Raw genomic sequence first — 22370 nt, 5'->3', positions numbered from 1 at the left:
GAATGGGGGTTAATCTTTATTATAACGTTGCTGTCTGATCTATTTTTTCTTCTTCTCAAAGTAGAAATATCATTATTGGCTACTTCTTTTTGTCTCTCTCTCTCATTTCTGATTCTGGACAAGAACTACAAAGATTTTTTATAGCAGGAGTTAGATAGGATTATTTCTCATTTTCCTCATTTGCAATACTCCTGGCTTCTCGTTTTAGTGGGGATAGGAGGGAGGAGGGCATCACTCCGTTGACCGGGAGGAGGGCCGTACACACGGTGTGTACCCATAGCCTTTTACCTTCAATCCTATATACAAATGAGTTTGGCTATTGTGTCTAACCTTTGAAGTAAGCTAAAAACCATAGAATCTAAGCTATTTTGCACTACTTTTCTTCGAATTAAAGAAAGAAGTATGGTAATGGTAATATCAGTTGTACCTAACCAGAAATACTCATACTACTCTAATATTTTAATTTTTCACGTCTTGCGTGTCTAAAAATTGAGTCAGCCAGCTGTTAGGATACTTTATAGGTCACCAAACATACTTTTTGTTGTAAAGGTCTGAAATCTTTTGCAGGGGGGAGGACAGGGGTTGTGAAGGAAAGGAGAAATTTTATTATTAAAGTTACCTCATCTAAAATCGTATAGGTTAGGACTGAAAATAGGAAAAACAAATGAAGGATTAGGATTTAAGAACATTGATTATCAAGCTTAGTGTAAAAGCAGATTTTAACAGTCAAACAAATAAATAAAATTTAGAAAAATAGGCCAGTTTTTATTAATAGTTTTATGCTACATTTGCGAAATATAAAAAGTTACTAAGCTTTAGTTCTAAACATGGCTTACAGATGAGCAGCCTCCTTATCTCATTTCTCGTTTAGTGGCAATTCCGAAAAAGAGCTGAGAACACGAATAGCCCTGGCAAGCTCGGCGTTTCAACGACTTCGACCAGTCTGGAGATCAGCGAAGTGCTCACTCCAGCTAAAACTTTACATCGCCAAAACGTGCGTAGCCCGACGTAGACGATGGAATGTTTAAAACTCACAAATGAGCAGGAAACACGACTCACTGCACATGAAAACAACTGTCTTCGACGTCTCGTCAACATTAACTGGAAGGATAGGATAACAAACTTGGAAATTTACCACTACAGAAACTACGTAGCCAGAGGACGCTGATGTAGTCAGGCAACGAAGATGGCGCTATCTTGGCCATGTTATCCGTATGCCAGGATCGAGACTACCGAATATGCTTCTCCAGTGGCAACCAGACGACACGCGTCGACGAGGAAGGCCCAAAAACACGCTTCGCAGGACATATGAGCGGGACAGGAGAGCCTTGTGGGAGGACATCTACGCCGCAGCTCATTTTCGGGATGATTGGAGGTTGTTAACGGACGCCCTGTGCTCCTCTGGAGGTACAGGAGGAGCTAAGGTCTAAGGTAAGGTTAAGTTCCCATTTAAGTTTCCTTTCAGTTTTCATTTAAGTTTCAATGAAGTTCTTTCTGAAGACCGAAATAATTCATTTTAAAAATTTAGAAATTTATATTTAACTGGCATCGAAAAAGGTTTTTTCTTTAGGTAAATATAAAGTTAGCAACATAGTTTTTTTGGTTTATAGAATAGACCGAGTTTCTGGTTCCATTTTAACAATTAAAAAGCACTCGTTATTAATATTCCATCCATCTTCTTCTTTCCGGGTAACTTCCAAACAGAGTAATGAGGACAAATTTCCCGCTGGTTTAGAATATTAACATAACTTATTTCATTTTTCCATTCGAAGGGATGGAAACTTTTTGAGCACAACGATAATATAATTTCCTATTAGCGTTTATGCTTTGACTGGTAAAATACTAAAATTACGAAAGAAATTCCCGAATTGTTACCTATTTAGGGTAAAAGCATCATCTAGCAAACTTGCTCGGTCAGCAGCTGAAAGGGATGTGTGATTTTTCAGCAGTATATCTGTCAACTGTGCCCACAGAGATTCTTCATACATGACCCTATAGAAACCACTCTGCTTCGAATTCATTTTGAACCACACCACAGAATCAGGCACTTCGAAGTCAACTGAAAAATTTTCAAAAAAGAAACGTTGAACGAGATTTAACATAATTACATTCAGTTTTTTTTTTGCTTTATTAAAATTCAGAGAATACACTTCAAGCTTCTTGTTAATAAAAATTCTAAAAGTCGGATATGATTGGCACTGAAGAGGATTCAATGACATTATATATGTAATTTTTATGAAATTAAATAAAACAATTGAAATGAAGTTTTGAAAAAAAAAACTGTTCCTGCAAACAGAACTAAAATTTAACAAAAGGTACAGTGACCACTGACACTATATATAGTAAAATGACACCTTAGTAAATCCTGAAAAGAAAATTCTACGAGTTGTATAAAAACCTTTGGAGCTACTAAGTTATTTCTAAGGAAAATGTTAAAAACATCTTATCGCACTTCAGATAGTTTACCAAGTTTGAGGTTTCGATATGTCATCCCAGACCTAAGCTTGCATAAATTTCCTGCAGAATAAGACACAATTCTATAAACTTCCTGTGCAAATAATTTCGGAGACCACACTGCCTTTCCATGACGATACATAAAAGTTCAAAAAGAGATAAAATCCTTTTAATAGACAGTGATAAATTTCACATACGGCGATAAATTGATCAACAGTAATATCTAGTATTTTCGTGAAATTTATCACTGTTTGTGAAGTTTATCACTGTCTATTAAAAGGATTTTATCCCTATTTGAACTTTTATTTAACCTGCAGAATAATTTGTACCAATACTCAAAAACCACATCAGAAGGCAAGGGACTGACCCCTCCCCAGGAAAAAATTACAATACATGTAAAGTGAAAAATTTTCCAGCACTCAAGATAAAAAGGAGACTTTTTTGGCAAAGTCACCTTTTTCTAATCTTAGCTTCCACATTGAACAACTTCAGCAGGCTTGCCCCGAACCGAAAATGTTTAAAGCATGCCCCCCGCCCCCAGTAAATATAATTTAAAATACATCTTTGCTTAATCTATTTTAACTCACAAATTAAGAATGGATTCATTTTCTTAAACCACATTGGCCTGACATCACATAAAGAAAGAAAAACGAGCAAAAATAGGGTTTTTATAGGCCAAATGAAGATACTGAAAAAACAAAGCGAATATTTCGAGAGGACAAACGCCTCTCTTCTTCAGGACGAAACGAAACGATGTATCAATAAAAGCCAAAAATTAAAAGAATTAAAACCAACAGTTGTTCGACAGTTGAGCGAACAGTTGTTCGCTAGTATCCGTCGATGGCAGTTCATATTTTTTTTGGATTTTGTGCAAATCGCGGATATTGGCGAATAACTCGCTTTTATGGTTTGTAGGTAGTTGGTTTTAATTATTTTAATTTTTGGCTTTTATTGATCCATCGTTTCGTTTCACCCTGAAGAAGAGAGGTGTTTTTCCTCTCGAAATATTCGCTTTGTTCTTTCAGTGTCTTCATCTGGCCTATAAAAACCCCAATTTTGCTTGGTTTTGTTTCTTTATGGGATTCATTTTTTTATAAGTTATTATGCAGAGTATTTCGTTTATCATGAGGACACTTTTTTTTAGCGGTTTTAATTACTGCTATTACTTGAGTCAGATTTCTCATGTAGTTCTTCCCCTCATTCCTTTATAGTAGAGATAAGGGAAATGTGCACGATAAGCTTACAAGTAAGGCTGATTATGTCAATGTATAAAAATTTTCATTATTTCGGAGAATCCGAACAAAAAAAAACAACAGCAGCCACTCATACATCAGTCTTTATAAATTGTTTAATATAGCGATAGAACTGAGAATTATTTTAAAGATAACAGGATCCAGAACATGACAGTTTTGCACCTAGTCTTTTCCTCCTTTGCTTGATAATAATGTTCAACAATTCCTGGAAACAATTCTGATGGAAACAATTTTATTACAGATTAAGGTAGAAACGTAGACCCTAATCGTAGAAACGTAGAAACTTAGAAACGTAGATACTTAGATGGACCCCAACACATCTATCTAAATTCTTGTCAACATGGTTACTGGCCAGCCAATAAACAACTTATTTTTCCCTCTCTTTGTTCATCTTTTTTTATTAGATAAGGATTTCAGGGAGATCCTTCGTTTGGGGGAACTTGCTCAGCTCCTATAAACTGAAAGGAAATAGCCTATCCCTTTTATGATAGGCCCCCATTTAAGATTTCCAAATTTTAGAACATACTTTTAATTTAATTTCATCTTTTCTGGTTTAGTTTTTTAGAAGGGAGATGCTCCCCCTTCTGAGGCCTATCCTGTGAATCAATTTTGGAAGTAGAACTATTTAATACCTGAGGAGCCGTTGAGCCATAGATGAAACTCACGAGTTGGATCAATACTTGTTACAAAACTAACTGGTACTTTCCATGTGCTATTGGGCCTTTCCGGATCATTAGAATTTCGGAAAATACTTGGAAACATTTCTTGTTTAACGTGGACTATTTTGTCGTCTCGACTTATGTAGATTAAAGGAAATCCCATCTGTTGTGTCCACGTGTCCATGATTGCCTGAAATAAGTTATCTAAATTTTACTCTTATACAATAAAAAAAAAAAATGATTCTGGTAATTGATCCAGGAATGTGTTGCGCCAAACCAAAACAGCGTTTTTCAGCATATTACCCACGTATATTTATTTAACTTTGGAAGGTCATGATTTTTGTGTGCTTAGTTCAGTATGATACTGCAAACAAAATTATTGAACTTCAAAACCGCCTGAAAGCTTCACGGAATAGTTCCTAGGAAATGAACAAAAATGACCAAGAGCATAAGGTAAGTTCACACATAGTTTCTAAACTCTAGAAGTTACATTACGCTGGACAGCGTCCATAGGACGATTTATCTTAGAGATATCCTTCATTAGGGTTAATGGAGGAACTACTAGAGAACAAGAAGGGTGTTTAGCAGGGGATAATCTCCAACATTTTATTGGGGGGGGGGGGGCATGGGGGGCCCATATCCGGATAGTCAAAGGGCATGGGATATATAATATTTTTTTTCACATTATTGGGTCGCCACCCCCAAACGACGCCCCTGCTGTTTAGGCAGGCACTTGATACTTGTGTTAAAAAAAAGTCGTACAGTTGAAAAAAGATGCAACTTGTTAGAAAAGTGTAACTGTAACTAGATTAGTAATCTTGAAACATACCCACCCATTAGAGGAGGGGGTCAACATTCAAGGCAACCACCTGAACCGGCGTCGTTTGGGGGTGGCGACCCAATAATGTGAAAAAAAGGGTTGTGTCCACGTGTCCATGATTGCCTGAAATAAGTTATCTAAATTTTACTCTTATACAATAAAAAAAAAATTATTCTGGTAATTGATCCAGGAATGTATTGCGCCAAACCAAAACAGCGTTTTTCAGCATATTACCCACGTATATTTATTTAACTTTGGAAGGTCATGATTTTTGTGTGCTTAGTTCAGTATGATACTGCAAACAAAATTATTGAACTTCAAAACCGCCTGAAAGCTTCGCGGAATAGTTCCTAGGAAATCAACAAAAACGACCAAGAGCATAAGGTAAGTTCACACATAGTTTCTAAACTCTAGAAATTACATTACGCTGGACAGCGTCCATAGGACGATTTATCTTAGAGATATCCTTCATTAGGGTTAATGGAGGAACTACTAGAGAACAAGAAGGGTGTTTAGCAGGGGATAATCTCCAACATTTTATTGGGGGAGGGGCAAGGGGGGTCCATATCCGGATAGTCAAAGGGCATGGGATATATAATATTTTTTTTCACATTATTGGGTCGCCACCCCCAAACGACGCCCCTGCTGTTTAGGCAGGCACTTGATACTTGTGTTAAAAAAAAAGTCGTACAGTTGAAAAAAGATGCAACTTGTTAGAAAAGTGTAACTGTAACTAGATTAGTAATCTTGAAACATACCCACCCATTAGAGGAGGGGGTCAACATTCAAGGCAACCACCTCCTTCCAATAAATATTCCGAGGGGTCTTTAAGGGAAGTTTTATTATTTGGGCCTAAAAATACGCGTTTTCGTGTTTTTCCTAAAAAGAAAACGGCCATAAGATTGATTTTGATATGATGTCTGAAAAGACTAACATCATGACTCAGTGGCATACTAGATTTCTATTAGTCAGAAGCCCATAGGCTTGATAGAATAGATTTGTTGATAGCATATTTTTTTGAAAACTCCCATGATTGTGTGGTGTTTCCATTGTCGTAGGAAAATTCAACCTAAATTCAATTCAAGCAAAGATTGCGAGCGTAAAACGAAAATTTTGCTAATGAGAAGTCCAAACAATGGCAATACCTCTCATTTTAGAAACTTCTTGTTTTTCCCTTTGGTTTTAATTGTAAGATATTCTTATAGTTTTATTTAGTTCTTTTCTTTTGCTAAGCGTAGTTATTGGTTATAAAGCCAAAATATAAGTGCATATTGATTTATCGGTCGCTGTCATAGTATAAAAAAAGCCCTTAATGTCAAGGAATAATTTTGTATCTTAAGAGCTACAGCAAAGGGATATTAATAACTTTACCAGCCTAAGAATTAGGTAGAATAGGATTAGAGCATTAGCAATGGCCATAGCAGCCGCATCTAACAGCCTGTTAGACTTTTTGTATTTGTTATAGACAAGTGAACTAAGTTGGATTTTTGTTATAGTAATATTATCTTATAAATTCCTCGTTAATAACAACATTTTATTATCCAGAAGACAAAGATTTTCCCTTTCTTATAAAAAAAGGAAAGTACTTCTTTATTGTTAATTATTTTCGATTTTTTATTTTTCTTCTGGGACTTCCCAGAAAATGTCCAACTGTATCTAATTCTGGTTTTGAATTATAGCCAACAAAAATTTTGCAAAAAAAAAATCCTGTTATTAATTATTATTGATGCAACGTGATTTAACCTTGCAATTGTTATCATTAAACGCACAAAAAAAAGAAATAAAGAAAAAATTCCAAACCAAATTGTGAAAGAAAAACTAGGTGCAAGCCAGACTCAAATTTGAAAAGAAAATTGAAAGAAAATATTTAAATATATAGTTAAGCTTGCCTTAACATGAACGTCGTTGGAAGAGTTTCTTGCAGCAATTGAAAGACATTCCCAAAAATTGTCGCTGACTGTGTTCAAGTATTTGTTTGTTTCTAAATAATTTGAAAGTCCTTGTTTGAATATCTCTTCTCCTAGGACACCCTCTAGCATGTAAAGTATAGAAGCACCCTGAAATGAATACAATTTGAACGGCATTGTTAAAATATGATTATGACAGCATTGTCAAAAACACATGCAAAGAAATCTCGACAAGAAACAAAAGCTGACATTTGATTAAGCTTGCTTGGAATTAATGTTAGTTCACTATTATAAGAGCATCTAAAAAACCATATTCACTCATTATGATACGTTGGATTTAATTATAAATATAACTAGGAGTTTTTTCGTAGGTCTAAAATTTACATCGTTTTTCCTTTGTTAACTGATTTATACCCTTAAAGTGAGTTATTCTAGAAAAAATAAGGAGGATTATAACCTTTTATTAATAGATATGAACTAATATTAAACTGTGAACATTATCAGCAATATGCCAACCAAAATTTTAATAGCATCAAATAAACAATTTCAAAAATTTGAAATTTGATATAAAATTTAAAAAAAATAAAGTGCATTAAAGTTCGATATAAATTTGGAAAAATTTTAAAAATGTAAAATTTGAGAGCATTATTCTTCCCTGAAAGACTGGGCCTTAGTCACCTACATGTTGCTAACAACGAACATAACGGTCCGATACCAGTCCTTAAGGCAGTGAGGCCCAGCATGAAAACTTTGGCACGAGATTCATTGTAGTTAAAACTGAATTGAGGTAAGAGTTTACATCAACAAATAAATAAGGAGTTTGTCATTTCAGTAGTTTGTTTTTTCCCGAATAAAAACTGATATCTTTTACTCCTGTGTTTGAAAATGAGCGAATATATTTACTGAAATAATTTGCCTGGCGCTGAGAAAAGCAACATGAGAACGAGCACAGAGGACGGTCCAAAGTTACTTCTACTATCATTGGTCTTATTCTATTTTGTGGGATTAAAATTGTCTACACTTTTTATATAAAACAGTGAGGAGAAAAGCTTAGACATCATTAGGACAGATCGTTATTTTTTACATCAGAAAATCTAAAAGCTTTTTCGTGATTTTGTATCTTTGGGCTATTGCCCAGCTGTTTTTTGTTTTTTTTCGAAATGACTTTAAAAAGCTTTCTCTAAAATAATAAGAAAAAAAAAAAAACCTTAAAACAGCCGATTAAAAGTGTTTTTGATTAATTTTACAGCAAAACATCCTAAAAAAAATTGAGATAATAGTATTACAGAAGTATTAGCCTACGTAATCCTAAGTGATTTACATACTTGTCTTTATCAAAAACTATCCCTGCAACAGACAGTATTAGCTACAAGGCTTTAATAAAGAGACTCGATGACGGGTAACTAACTTAACTCAGTATTATTCGACCTATATTTCCCTGTGAGGAAGACTTATTAAAGGGAGCCCTCAGTTTTTAAAAGCCAGAACCAAATTCAAAGCCCGAACCAAATTTTTATCATTGTATGGTATACCAGACAAATACATTAAAGTGATTAGTGCTATGTGCGAGAAAAACACTGCTGCGGTTAAGGTAGGAAATGAGGTTAGCAGCTGGTTTTGTATTACATCAGGAGTTAAGCAGGGTTGTTTTCTATCCCCGTTTATATGGATTATTCTGATGTACTGTTTTAAGGAGCGCAGGAAAAGCAATTGGAGACCACGGAATAAAATGGGAAGGAAAAAGTCTCCTGGACTTGGATTATGCTGATGATTTAAGCATCCTAGATGAAAGTTTGAGCAAAATGAATGAAGTTTTAGAGGTCTTGCGAGTTCAGGGTGCTAGAATTGGTTTGAAAATTAATGTTAGGAAGACTAAGTCACTAAGGCTAGGAATAAGTGAAGATGAAAAGGTGACCTTGGGTAATGAAAAGATTGATCAGGCGGGCAGCTTCACTTACCTTGGTAGTATTATTAGTAAAGATGGTGTGAACAGTGAAGATGTTGAAAATAGAATAGCCAAGACTCATGGTGTTTTTTCACAGTTAAAAAAACTTTGGAAGAATAGGAAGATAAGTCTGCAAACCAAGATTAGAATATTAGAAGCTACAGTGATGACAGTGGTCAAATATGTCTCTGAAGCATGGACGATCCGAAAAGCGGATGAAGATTTGCTAGATGTTTCCCAGAGAGATTGCTTAAGGATTGTATTGGGTACCCGGCTGACTTACCGTATTTCAAACAATAGGCTATACGAAAAATGTGGTTCAATACCGCTCTCTAGGACTATAATGAAAGAAAAGTTGAAGTGGCTAGGGCCCGTTGTGCTGATGAAGGATGAAAGATTTCCGAAGATTGTCCTTTTCGGCCAAACATCCAGGGCTAAACGGAAAGCAGGTCGTCCCCGTCTGGGGTGGGACGACGTCATAAAGAAAGATTTAAAGGAAATGGGAGCTTCGTGGGCGGGTGAAAAAAGGGAGGCTTTTAATAGATTGGGGTGGAGAAGGAGCGTGCGTAGCTGTGTTGGGCTCAGGCGGCTTGGTGCTGTGGTGAGTTGTTAGTAGTAGTAGTAGTAGAACCAAATTTAATAAGATATAATAATATTACCATTGATCAAGAAAGGCATTATTATATTATCAGCTTAATTCACGTTTCACTTTATCAAACCTTGAAGTACCAAAACTACCAAGGAAATCAAAATCAAAATATGTTATTGCCTCCTTGACCCATCTTAGTTCTATTCATTCCTGAGTAACCACGATTTTCCAAGATTTTTCTTTTGGTTGTTTCAAAATAATAGTTTCTAGGGCAGTACCACATTTTAGTCAGCGTTGTGACGTCAAAACGTGAAAATAACAGATCAAAACTAATAAGTTAAAATTTGGTAATGCATTTCGTCCGTAATAAGTTCAAACAACAACTAAACCTTCAAAGGAAACCTACACCCTCTTAAGTTGTTTGGTGTTATATGTTTTTTCAGCTTTTTTTATGATTCTTCACCCAAGTTTCTTTTCTTCTTGTTTTTTTTTAAATTGGCACTCACTAATAAAAAAAAAGTTGTATAACTGCATACGGAGGTCTCTTTAGTTAAAAAATTAATTTCCGATTTTCTTCAATTTTTTAAGATATATATGGCTGCACAAGTTTCCACTCCACTATTGCCATATTTTAGTTTCACTGTCCTTTGTGCTTGAAAAAGTGTCTTCATATAAAATAAACAAACAAAATACATCCTAGAAATAAAGCTTGAAAATGAAAATAAACAGAATCATCACAAATTTACACATACAAGTTAGATTAACATGGAGAAAAAGACAATTAAAAGCACAAAAAAAGAAAAGACATTGTTTAAGAGCTTAACTACAAATGGTATAGAACGTATCTGCTATCTTTCTGCAAAGAGTCGTAAGTTAAAATAAATTGAGACCTTGACTGAAAAACAGGGGAGCAGGTACCTTTTAGCATGACAAAAAAACTGGAGAAAATAGATTTTATCTGGAGATCATCTTTCGCAGATTAAACAAATTGTTGTTGTTCAGTATTTGAGATTGGATTTCCCCCCATATCTATAAAGTTTTATTGGAAATGTTTGTCACACAAAGTGTGAGATAAATAAAAATCAAAAGCGATATCCCAGATTGAAAAAGGAAAATTTGACAAAATCTCATAGTAGTTTCATCAAACGTCATCATATAAAACCCAAGAAACATACAATCAATTTCCAAAAAAAGGTCAATGGGCTCAATGAGATGATACGAGCCTGAAAGTACCTCTGATTGTGAAGGAAATCCGCAGCTTCAAAATATTTATTATATATTTGATAATTTTTTAGGGCAAACACAGGAGGGGATAAAGGAGCGATTCAGCCCTAACTAGAAGACCAAAAATTACAAAAAGGCAAAACTTTACAGCATAAGGGAAAATTTCGACATTTTTCTGTTAGAAAATGGATCTTTTTTAATCTTCATCCCCTCCGTTGCCCCTAAAAAGCATTTTCTGAACAACGCCAAAATCGGGTCCTTATTTAGAATCTCTTCTGTAAATTTCTAATTCATTTTATAATTTATTTTCATCATAAAAAAGACACCATTTTAAACAAGCTAAAGCATATTCTGAAAAAAGAAGCCGAGATAAAGTTTATGTGTAGACTAACTTTATTGTATGATATAGCATCAAATATAGACTCTATTTCTGATGGATCGTCAACCGACACGGAGACAGGATGCGAGGTTGAAAGTTCGTCCAATGCCAAAGCGGTTTGTGTCTTCTCGAGTATGAATTGATCCATCATTCGCCAACTCCCAATTATGGAACTTACGGCTTTGTATTCCAAAAAGCTTGCAAATCCTTCATTTAACCATAGTTCATTCCACCAGTCCATTGTCACCAAATTGCCGAACCACTACAATTAGAATTTGTTTTTAATAATTAATAGACAGAACAGGGCTAAGTATAAATCCATACATACACAATTACACTAGCTTTTACAAGATATTACCAACCACCTCCACTCTCAATAGTTTATTCCCTCCTTGGAGTCTTTTAAAATAAAAAATACACCTCGTTTAGAATTGACAGGAAAGATTTCGCTGAAAGACTGCTAAAATAATGACGGAGAAGATGAGCTAAATGAAGTGGTATTTGGCTAAATTAAGATAATAATCATATAAAACTGATAATAAACTTCATCACATATTTATTTCAAACATATACCTGATGAGCTAGTTCATGTGCGATAACAATGGCAACATATTGCTGAGACTTTGTTGATGTTTGCTCTGGATCGACAAGTATTGCAGCCTCTCTGTATGTTACCAGTCCCCAATTTTCCATGGCTCCCGCGCCAAAATCAGGCACTGCAACCAAATCTAGAACAAAAGGGTAGATTTACTAATATTATGTGTCCTGTTTTAGTCTCAGCCGCTTTAATATACTTACTGAGAGTTTGCTGCCTTTCAATAATATAATCAAATAGTTCTGGGTAACGAACTGCAAGTAAGGAGCGATCCGGCTCAAGAGTAACCGAAACTCTAAAAAACGGAATTTTGATAACAATAGAGGCATCAAAAGAATCAGATTTTTATGCTGATTTCAAGTAATAAGTTTTATCAAGTTTACTCTTTCCCATCATAAGTTACAAACCTGAGAAAATTTGCCTTATTTTGGAAAAAAAAGAAGAAACAAACCCTAAAAGTAATAGAATCTTAATGAAAATCACTCCATCAGATTCAATGTATCAGTGAACTCTACTGTAAAGGTTTCAAGCTCCTATCTGCAAATAGTGGATTTTTTTTTTTTTTTTTTTTTTTTTTTTTTTTTTTTTTTTTGTCAGAAGAAAGATTAACGGATGCGTGTTTATTTGTTTTATTTTTCCCAGGGGTATCGACCCACTGTTCCTAGAATATTGCAAGAAGGCTCATTCAAACCAAAATTAAAATTCCTAGTGTCATTTTTTGGTGACCAAAAAATTGGAGGATAAAAAGGCTCCCTCCCACGCTCATTTTTTCCCAAAGTCATCCGATCAAAATTTTGAGATAGCCATTTTGTTCAGTATAGTCGAAAAATCAAATAACTACTTCTTTGAGGATGACTTGATCCCCCTCCCCCCAAAGTCTCCGGGGGATATTGGTTATTGGGATGTATGCAGATATTTTCAGCTTTTTTTTCTGGTTGGGAGTTAGGGTCAGGGGTTGCGTGGGAGGATCTTTCCATAGAGGAATTTTTATGGGGGAAAGGAATTTTCCGTGAAGGGGCGTCGGATTTCCCAACATTATTTAAAAAACGATTAGAAGTTAAATAAAAAAAAATAAAAACAAGTTGTTTCAACTGAAAGTAAGGAGCAACATTAAAACTTAAAGCGAATAGAAATTATTACGTATATGAGGGGGGTTTGCCCCTAGTCAATACCTCGCTCTTTACGCTAAAGTTTTTTTTTGTACTTTTAAAAGAGATATTGATTCTAATTAAACAGCCTTTATGATTCAGTGGTCATTCTTAAAGAATGGGAACAAAATGCGAACTTTAGCGTAAAGAGGATGGTATTGACGAGGAGGTGAACCCCCTCATATACGTAATAATTTCTCTTTGTTTTAAGTTTTAATTTTGCCCCTTACTTTCAATTGATAAAACTTTTTTTTTCAATACTAAGAAGAAGAAAAAATACTGAAATCTTGCTAATGTTCTGGCTGAAAATAGGTCTAGTCGAGATGTCTTCTGAACAGGTTAATTAATAATTAGAACATAGGTACACAAGATCTGAGCTTCAGAGGTGTATCCATAAGTTATCAGAGGATGATTCCAGGGGGGCTAAAACAACACACAGAAAAAACACTTTTAGCCCAATAGTTCTTTTTCATTCTAAAGAATTCTTCGGACAGAAATCAAGAGGAAATATTAAAGAAGTCCATCAAATAAAAAAATAAAAAGAAAGAATTAAGTGAAATGAATTGAAAAATAAAATTTTTGCAAGGACAGGAAAACTAAAACCGAGCACCTATTTTACTCATTTCCAGTGAAAACCAAAAAATTTTAGAACGAAAATACAAATACATGGAACTATGAGAATATATTTCACCCTAAAAAACTCGAAATCTTAGGACAAAGATCGTTTTCACGTGCTTATCATTCTAGACAATCAAACAACATCACTCAGTTAGCGGTACATAGAAATCAGTTAGCGGTACACAGAAATTCAATTCAAGTTTTGCATAGAATCCATATGGGTACCTGTAAAAAAAGGAGAAAGACATACATACATTATGTATATATATATTATATATATATATATATATATATATATATATATATATATATATATATATATATATATATATATATATATATATATATATATATATATATATATATATATATATATATATATATATATATATATATATATATATATATATATATATATATATATGACAGTTTCTTCCTGTCACAATATTCACATTTTCTGGATATTTAATTAACTGGTGAGTTAAGTATGAATTAAATAAAAAAACAAGTTTTTTAAACTGAAAGTAAGGAGCGACATTAAAACTTAAAACGAACAGAAATTATTCCGTATATGAAAGGGGCTGTCCCCTCCACAACGCCTCGCTCTTTACGCTAAATTTTTTTTTTTTTTTTAAAAATAAAGTTTTTAGACAGAGTCAAAATTTAGCGTAAATAGCGAGGCGTTGAGGAGGGGACAGCCCCGTTCAAATAAGGAAAAATTTCTGTTCGTTTTAAGTTTTAATGTCGCTCCTTACTTTCAGTTTAAAAAACTTGTTTTTTTTATTTAATTTATGATAGTTTTTTAGTTAATTCATCTTTTATTTTCATAAAAATTTTACTTTTATTTTGATAAATTTATGTCTTTAAAAATAAAATTACGTAAATAACTTCTATATTCGTATATTTTTCTTCTGGCAAAAAATACAAAGTTGCAGATTTTTGCAGATATGAGCTTGAAACCTATGTAATAGGGTTTTCTGATACGCTGAATCTGACGGTGTGATTTTCGTTAAAATTCTTTCACTTGTAGGGGATGTTTCCCCCTCTTTAAAAAATCGAGTAAATTTTCTCAGGCTCATAGCCTTTGATGAGTAATACTAAACTTAATAAAATTTATATATTTAGGATCAGCATTATAAACACATTCTTTTGATACATTTATTGACATCAAAATTTCGTTTTTAAAAGTTTCGATTACTATTGAGCCGTATCGCTTGTTTTTTTATTGTTTTTTTTATTACGTATATGTTATTACTTATATGAAGGGGTTCTCCCCTTAGTCAATACCACGCTCTTTACGTTAAAATCAAAAAAAAAATTTATTCAGAAACCCCTGAATCACAAAGGCCGTTTAATTAGAATAGATAGCTCTTTTGAAAGTACTAAAAAAAAACTGTAGCGTAAAGAGCGAGGTACTGACTTGGGGGAGAACCCCCTCACATACGTTATAATTTCTGTTCGTTTTAAGTTCTAATATTCCTTCTTACATTTCAGTTGAAAAAACTTGTTTTTTTTTATTTAATTTCTGATCGTTTCTTAAATAATGCTTGGAAATCCGGCGCCCCCTTCATAGAAATGTCCCTTACCCCAAAGAAACATCCTCCACGGAAATATTCTCCAGAGTACCCTCCTCCTCTCGCCCCCCCCCGTCCAGAAAAAATCCTTCCTGAAAATGGTTGTATACATCCCAATAACCAATAAAAAATGCTGGCAAGTCCAGCGCCCCCTTTATGGCAATTTCCCTTCCCCCATGAAAACTTCCTTCTTGAACAGATCCTCCAACATAACCACCGACCCCACCTTACCACCCCCAAACCCCAAAAAAAACAACATAAAAAATATTGATAAATAACCAAAAACCAAACTAAAATGTTAACATTGGTAAATGTAAAAAAATTTTTCTCACCCTCTGGGCACATAGGGGGATTTAGTACCCCTAAAAGACATATTTATCATATTTTCGACCATGTTGAACAAAATGGCTATCTCAAAATTTTGATCGGGTGACTTTGGGAAAAAAATAAGCGTGGGAGGGAGCCTAGCTGCCCTCCATTTTTTTTGGTCACTTAAAAAGGGCACTAGAACTTTTAATTTCCGTTCCAATGAGCCCTCCCACTATTTTATAGGATCACTGGGTCGATACTATCACCCCTGGGAAAAAAAAAAAAAAACAAGAAAAAAACAAACAAACAAACAAAAACACACGCACCCGTGATCTTTATTCTGGCACAAAATGTAAAATTCCACATTTTTGTAGATAGGAGCTTGTAACCTCTACAGTAGGGTTCTCTAATACGCTGAATATGATGGTGTGATTTTCATTAAGGTTCTATAACTTTTAGGGGGTCTTTCCCCCTTTTTTCGAAAATCCGCCAAATTTTCTCTGGCGCGTAACTTTTGATTGGTAGCACTAAACTTGATGAAAGTTATATATTTGAAATCAGCATTGAAATCTGATTCTTTTGATATATCTATTGGTATCAATAACCCGTTTTCTAGAGTTTCGGTTACCATTGAGCCGGGTCGCTCCTTACTTACAGTTCGTTACCACGAACTGTTTGATTCGGTTATCTCATACACTTCCGAATTTTTTTTTTTTCAATAAATTCTCTGACTTTAGCATTCAAACAATTTCGTTCATTTTGTACCCAAGATAATTTTTCAAATATTTTTCGATTTGAATATGCTATCGTTATTTTACATGTTGTTGGAACTTTCCGGGAGAAATTTTGCAAGCGGGGGGGGGGGGGGGAGAGTCTCTGCATTAAAATAAAATGATTTGTATATATTTTTTCCACTCTTTGTATATGTAATTAAAATGAGTTAATTATGTAATCTATATAAATATAGGGTAGAGGACAATTTGATTCACTCTATTTTGGAAATTCTGACGTTTGAAAATGTTCGTGTTTAATAATTCAGTGCATTATCCTTTTTGATTTATGGACTCAATTCCCCAATGAAGGGGAATTGTCAAGGAGAATTTTACACCGGCGGAAAATTCTCCAGATAATTTTGCGCAAAGGGTGATTTTCTAATGGCGGATTTTTCTGCAGAGGAAAAGTTTGCTGCAGGGGGGGGGGGAGGGGGTTGTGCACGGGGAGATTTTCCAGGAGGAGAATTGTCAGTGGGGGGAATTTTGCAGGGGGGAATTGTCAGTGGGGGAAATTTTCAACGGAGTGGGGGTGTTTCCCATATTAAAATGAATTTGATTTATATATCTTTCCCATTCTTTGCATATATAATCAAAAGAAATTAATTATGTAATTTATATAAATATAGGGCAAAGGAAAACTTGACAAACTCTATTGTGGAACCCTGACGTTCGAAAAAAGATCGATGTTAGTGTCTATCGATTCAGTGCATTATCCAACTTTTCGATTTATGAACTCGATTCCCCATTGAAAGGGAATGGGGAGGGAAAATTTTCCACCGGCGGGGAATTTTCCAGGAGAGAATTTAGCGCGATGGGAGATTTTCCACTACATGAATTTTCTGCAGAGGAGGAGTTTACCACAGGGGGAGGATTGCATAAAAAAATTTCCGGGGGGGGGGATTGTCAGCGGGAGGAAATTTTTCAAATACGTTTCAAACTAAAATACGATCGTTATTAAATATACCTGCATTCACCTGGATTGAACAATAATAACGTCAGTTCATGGTTCATATTTGCTTTCGCTTGAGTTGATGCAAGAAAGATCGAAAATGAATGAAATAGGTGTGCAGTGTTTGCTTTATTCGATAGTTTGGAGGAGGAGAACAATAACAAAATAGATAGTATAGAAATTCGTAGTCGATCGGTGTCGTTGGATTATTGCTACTTATAGTGGTCCAGGAGACTATCGCACTCAGGATCGTAATCGCTCTTAGAGTCCTAAATATCTTTCCGAAAGATTTGGCTCTCGGGCCATGATTTTAATCCAAAGAATGTTAGATTTGGCGGTACTTACGTTATATATCGATCAAACCCAAGAAGTAAAGTTACGTTAATCATAATGAAATATACCAAACCCACACCTATTCGATCCAGGCCCGCATGCTATCAATGCAATATCCACAAAATAACTAACTTCCAACCAATAAAATAACTGAATTCAAATTGATCAATAATTTTACAAATATAAAAACTAAAGCTCCATTCAATGTGAGTATTACTGACATTTATGCATTATGGGCGGCCTGTTTTCCATTATCCTCTGTTGTAGTTTACATAATTCTCTTACTAAAGTATTATATTTTCATCATATTTATGTATATTTCCTTATGATTAACCTAACTTCCCTTCTTGGGTGGGGTCGATATAATACGTAAGTACCGCTTTGGCTACCAGAGCCACTCCAGAATATCAACTGTGAAAAATAACAAAATTGAAAGCCCTCCCAGAGCAAGCAAAAGGCCAAACTTTCGAAAGACAATAAATTAAATGGCGCATTTTAAAAAGATATCAGAAGAACGCTCGGGTATCAAGGAAGATCCCAAAATTCATAAAACACTTGCCAAAGGCGATGATATCAAATGTCACTTTGCTTTCTATCTGATTCCAAATCCAGTCCAGTAACGTAATTTCCAGCCAAAATACACAAAATTTACATTTAATACCAATAAAGATAATCCCGTTGTCAGGGTAGCCAACAATGCCTAACAAGTGACATTGTTACTTTTCGGATTTGGGAAAAAGTTCATAAGAATGTCCTGGATATTTCTCATTGAAGCAGTAGTTACTGAAATAGGATGTGCCCTTGCATTGTTAGGACTGGAACAAAATTCATCTTCTTCAGACGGGATTGACTCCTCAAGAGGAAACCAGAGATAAAGAAAGGAATACAATTGCATTTCTTATATTTACAGGCATATCTATAAACTTTTATGACCAAGGGGGGGGCAATATACTCTGTCTGGAAATTAGCTATACAATTAATTTTGAGAATTTTTCTAAGAGAAGGGGGGCTTGGGCTTTCCAAGGGAAGTAAGTTCTGTCCAGGCTAACCTCTTTCAAGCTATGCTCACGTTTATGTCTGAAACCCTTCACATACTGGTTATATCTTGCAAGCCATGAAAACCTACATTACAATTTTTTACGAGCAGCTTCCCTCTCTTTACCTTGTGTAGTTTCACGCGTTTTATGTTATAAGGAGAAGTGATCATAATAACTAACAGAAACACATTGAATAACAAGAATATGAGGAGAAAATCAGAAGAAAAAATGAAAGAAGCAATAGCCTTTACAACACAGTACATCACAATCACTTGCGTACGGATGAGGAGACCTTCAGGTCCATGCCCCCTTCTCCTCAAACGATTTTCTCAATAGCGTCTTATGTATACCGCAAAAGTAATCTGTGTTTTTAGTTTTCTTCTGACCCCCCCCCCCCCGTCATTAAAAACCCCCTTCAAAATAAATGCCCGTGTCCCTGCCTGATTACGGTGTCTCATGCAACTGAAAACAAAATAGTAGCCTACCTGAACTAACCTGCCCTTGTATTAGCTGATACTATCAGCCCCTACTATGTCTGAAGGAAGTGAACTCCAGTCTTTATATAAACATAATTGGCTAAAGAACTTGAAAACCACAGTTAAAACTACAAGTGCTGAAAGAGGTTGAAACGTAAGGAAAGAAAGAATCATTAGTGTAAATGATATAGATAATTAAATAGCTTTGTCAGCAAGGTCTTTGTTTTTCCATTTATTGGTCCCAATATCTTGGCTACTTATTCACATTTTAAAGACGAATCACTTCTAGAGAAAAGAGAAAAGAATAAAAGCCATCAGTTGTTGAATTTGATATGGATAATTGAAGAGCAGTCACATTCAGTGACTGCTTTCATATCAGTTCACGGAAATGTAGTTTTTAACATTGGAATTTAATTGTCATTTTAGCATAAATCTAAACTAGATATACTCTCTGATCCGCTTTTCTGTTCTTTGTATAAGAGGGAACAAAGAGGGGTCACAAAAAATGGCTGTTCTCTTTAATGAAAAGAAAACGATCAGATGTAAAGAAAACGTAAAGATCAGATCGTAAAAAAAACGTAAAGATCAGATCGTAAAGAAAACGATCGGATGAGATATAGAGCGAATTTAAAAAGGAGAGAGCAAAAAATTCAAAAGCCAAGTGTCAATGCATGAAACAGCAACTAGTTTTTACGTAAATAATTGCTTGACAACATCAATTCCACGTCTTAAAATTCAAAACATTTGGAATGCAAATGGATCTGATTATATTACTGCCAGCAATGATTATATTTACCCAACTTAAATATGATATATTATATTCTAATATAAACAAGGAATGATAACCGATTAAAACTAAATTTCCATCATAAACGTTAAATTTCCATCAAAAACATAAAATCTCGGCAACAGCAACACCGATTTTCTTGAAACTAAAAAGGTAGATACAACTGAAATATGATATTATCCGCTCAGATAGATATACAACAGCTTGTTTCAGGAGACCCATACTTTGGGAGAGGGGGAGGGTGGATTCACAAGAACAGCAAATAAACAAGCAATTTACATACAAATCTCGGAAATTAAGGGAAAATCCTGAAAATGATGGGATTTTGAGGGACCAAAACTGACCTAATCTGTGGGCGCTCCAGTATATACTTAATTCTATTTTTCATTGTAAGGTTTGTCCGTGACGCCATGTCTTCTGTGTGTAATTACAATCTTTAGGGGAGTAGCATACAAAATAAGATTAACTACAAATTTTAAAAATACCTTAGAAATGGGATGCTTCAAGGACGGAATATTAACCATAGGGGAGCGGTGGGCTTTTGAAGACAAAACATATTTTTCGAAAACTGAATATTCGGTTTCCTATGATACTAAAATTAACATAATTTGTAGTTAGCATATTGGATACTTACCAAGCTTAGGAAGTGGATAAGGAACTCGAAAGAAGTCCTCATAAAAATCCATGACTTTTGTAGCGACATCGAGAGCAAAGCTGGCTTGGGTTATTTGATCTGGTGGAGCGTATACGGACACAGAAACACCTCTAGAAGTTTTGTTGGTTATTTTAGCAAAATCGCACACAACAAAGGCAACTAAATACGTACTCATTTGTACCGTTTCTTGAAAGTGGTCTTGCAGCTAAAAAGAAATAGTGGCTAGTAAGCTGCAAATACTACAGATAGTCTAACCTATATTTTTCCAAGAAAAAATAGTATTTAGAAAAAATTAAAATAAATTTCTCTTTCTAAGAGACATGAGGTAAAAATGTACTATTAGTTCGACTAATTTTGAACTAAGGTTTACATTCCGGGCAGAAAAACTTTAAATAAAGGGAAAATTAATTCTTTGCAGCACAAATCCACGTCAGGCCGACACAGCGAGGGCTTAGGACAGGCAAGTTTGAACCGTAGCTCCTATAGAAAACTGGAGACTTGGCTGGAAAAATAATTTTAAGTAATTGGAAACGTATAAGAGGATACAGTGCAAAATAACCCACTTGGTAAAATATACATATTATGATTAGAACATGCTAATATTCTGGAATGTCCTTTGCAAAACCCCCAAAAGGGGTTGTCATACATCAATCAAACTTGATACGAATTAAAAGTGAGTGTTCTAGTTCTACTTTTGGGTATCGTGCTTTGACTATGATATCTCCAACAAGCATAGTGGATAGTGAAAGCTAATATACTAGGTATGCATCTTTGGGATCAAGAGCCGATTTGGTCTATCAGGGGGGAGGGGAGAAGGATCCTGCATACTTATTGTCTGAACATCAAATAAAAGAGTTCATCCAATCTCTACCAATCACTGCAGGAATTAAGAGCTACTGTTCTAATTATTCATTTCCTAGATTCGTGCCCATCTAACCTGCGAAGGAAGGAATAATTCTTGTCATCACGATATGAGCCAGAGAGTTTGAGAGTTTAGCCGTTTGAGGGTATAAATCTGATCGAATCACTTGAGGGGGAGTGATAAATCAGTCGATTATTTTCTTCAAGGTATTTATCAGAGGAGGTGGTCGGATCTCAACCTAACTTAGTAGGATATAAGACCTATCAGTCTAATGACGCCACTCGGGAGTTCTTTTCCAATCGAGCCTCCATGGTAGGGTTTTCCATGGCAGTCTAATGACGCCTCTCGGGAGTTCTTTTCCAATCGAGCCTCCATGACAGGGTTTTCCGAATTTTTTTTTTTTTCATCAGCTATGAATTTGTCCGATCTCAAAATCCTCAATGAGAAGTAGGAGCTAATGCCTTAGTTGTGTCTTTTAATATCTGGTTACAACCTGACTTCCAAGGGCGGTAGTCAATCAATGAAAGGGCGGAAATCCTCAATGAGAAGTAGGAGCTAATGCCTTAGTTGTGTCTTTTAATATCTGGTTACAACCTGACTTCCAAGGGCGGAAGTCAATCAATGAAAGGGCGGAAATCCTCAATGAGAAGTAGGAGCTAATGCCTTAGTTGTGTCTTTTAATATCTGGTTACAACCTGACTTCCAAGAGCGGAAGTCAATCAATGAAAGGGCGGAAATCCTCAATGAGAAGTAGGAGCTAATGCCTTAGTTGTGTCTTTTAATATCTGGTTACAACCTGACTTCCAAGGGCGGAAGTCAATCAATGAAAGGGCGGAAATCCTCAATGAGAAGTAGGAGCTAATGCCTTAGTTGTGTCTTTTAATATCTGGTTACAACCTGACTTCCAAGGGCGGAAGTCAATCAATGAAAGGGCGGAAATCCTCAATGAGAAGTAGGAGCTAATGCCTTAGTTGTGTCTTTTAATATCTGGTTACAAACTGACTTCCAAGGGCGGAAGTCAATC

At 35.1% G+C, this 22370-nt stretch overlaps 1 protein-coding gene across 1 annotated transcript in view; it reads right to left on the bottom strand.

Moving 5' to 3' along the window:
- The window catches only part of LOC148948577 (endoplasmic reticulum aminopeptidase 1-like), a 76877-nt gene that overhangs the window by 14650 nt on the left and 39857 nt on the right, over positions 1–22370 (bottom strand). Inside the window, exons 7-12 of the mRNA XM_089093994.1 lie at positions 20464–20689; positions 11804–11958; positions 11244–11492; positions 7076–7243; positions 4340–4556; positions 1876–2059 (exon numbers count right to left, since the gene is read on the bottom strand). Of these exons, the coding sequence (XP_088950120.1) occupies positions 1876–2059; positions 4340–4556; positions 7076–7243; positions 11244–11492; positions 11804–11958; positions 20464–20689 (1199 nt within the window). The remainder of the gene's footprint in view (positions 1–1875; positions 2060–4339; positions 4557–7075; positions 7244–11243; positions 11493–11803; positions 11959–20463; positions 20690–22370) is intronic.

Source organism: Artemia sp. Qi Xiang Cuo, chromosome 9 (genome assembly GCF_049724085.1).
Source record: "Artemia sp. Qi Xiang Cuo chromosome 9, ASM4972408v1, whole genome shotgun sequence".
Lineage (NCBI taxonomy): Eukaryota > Metazoa > Arthropoda > Branchiopoda > Anostraca > Artemiidae > Artemia > Artemia sp. Qi Xiang Cuo.
Note: the sequence above shows the minus strand (reverse complement) of the source record. Positions and strands in the feature narration are given on the sequence as shown.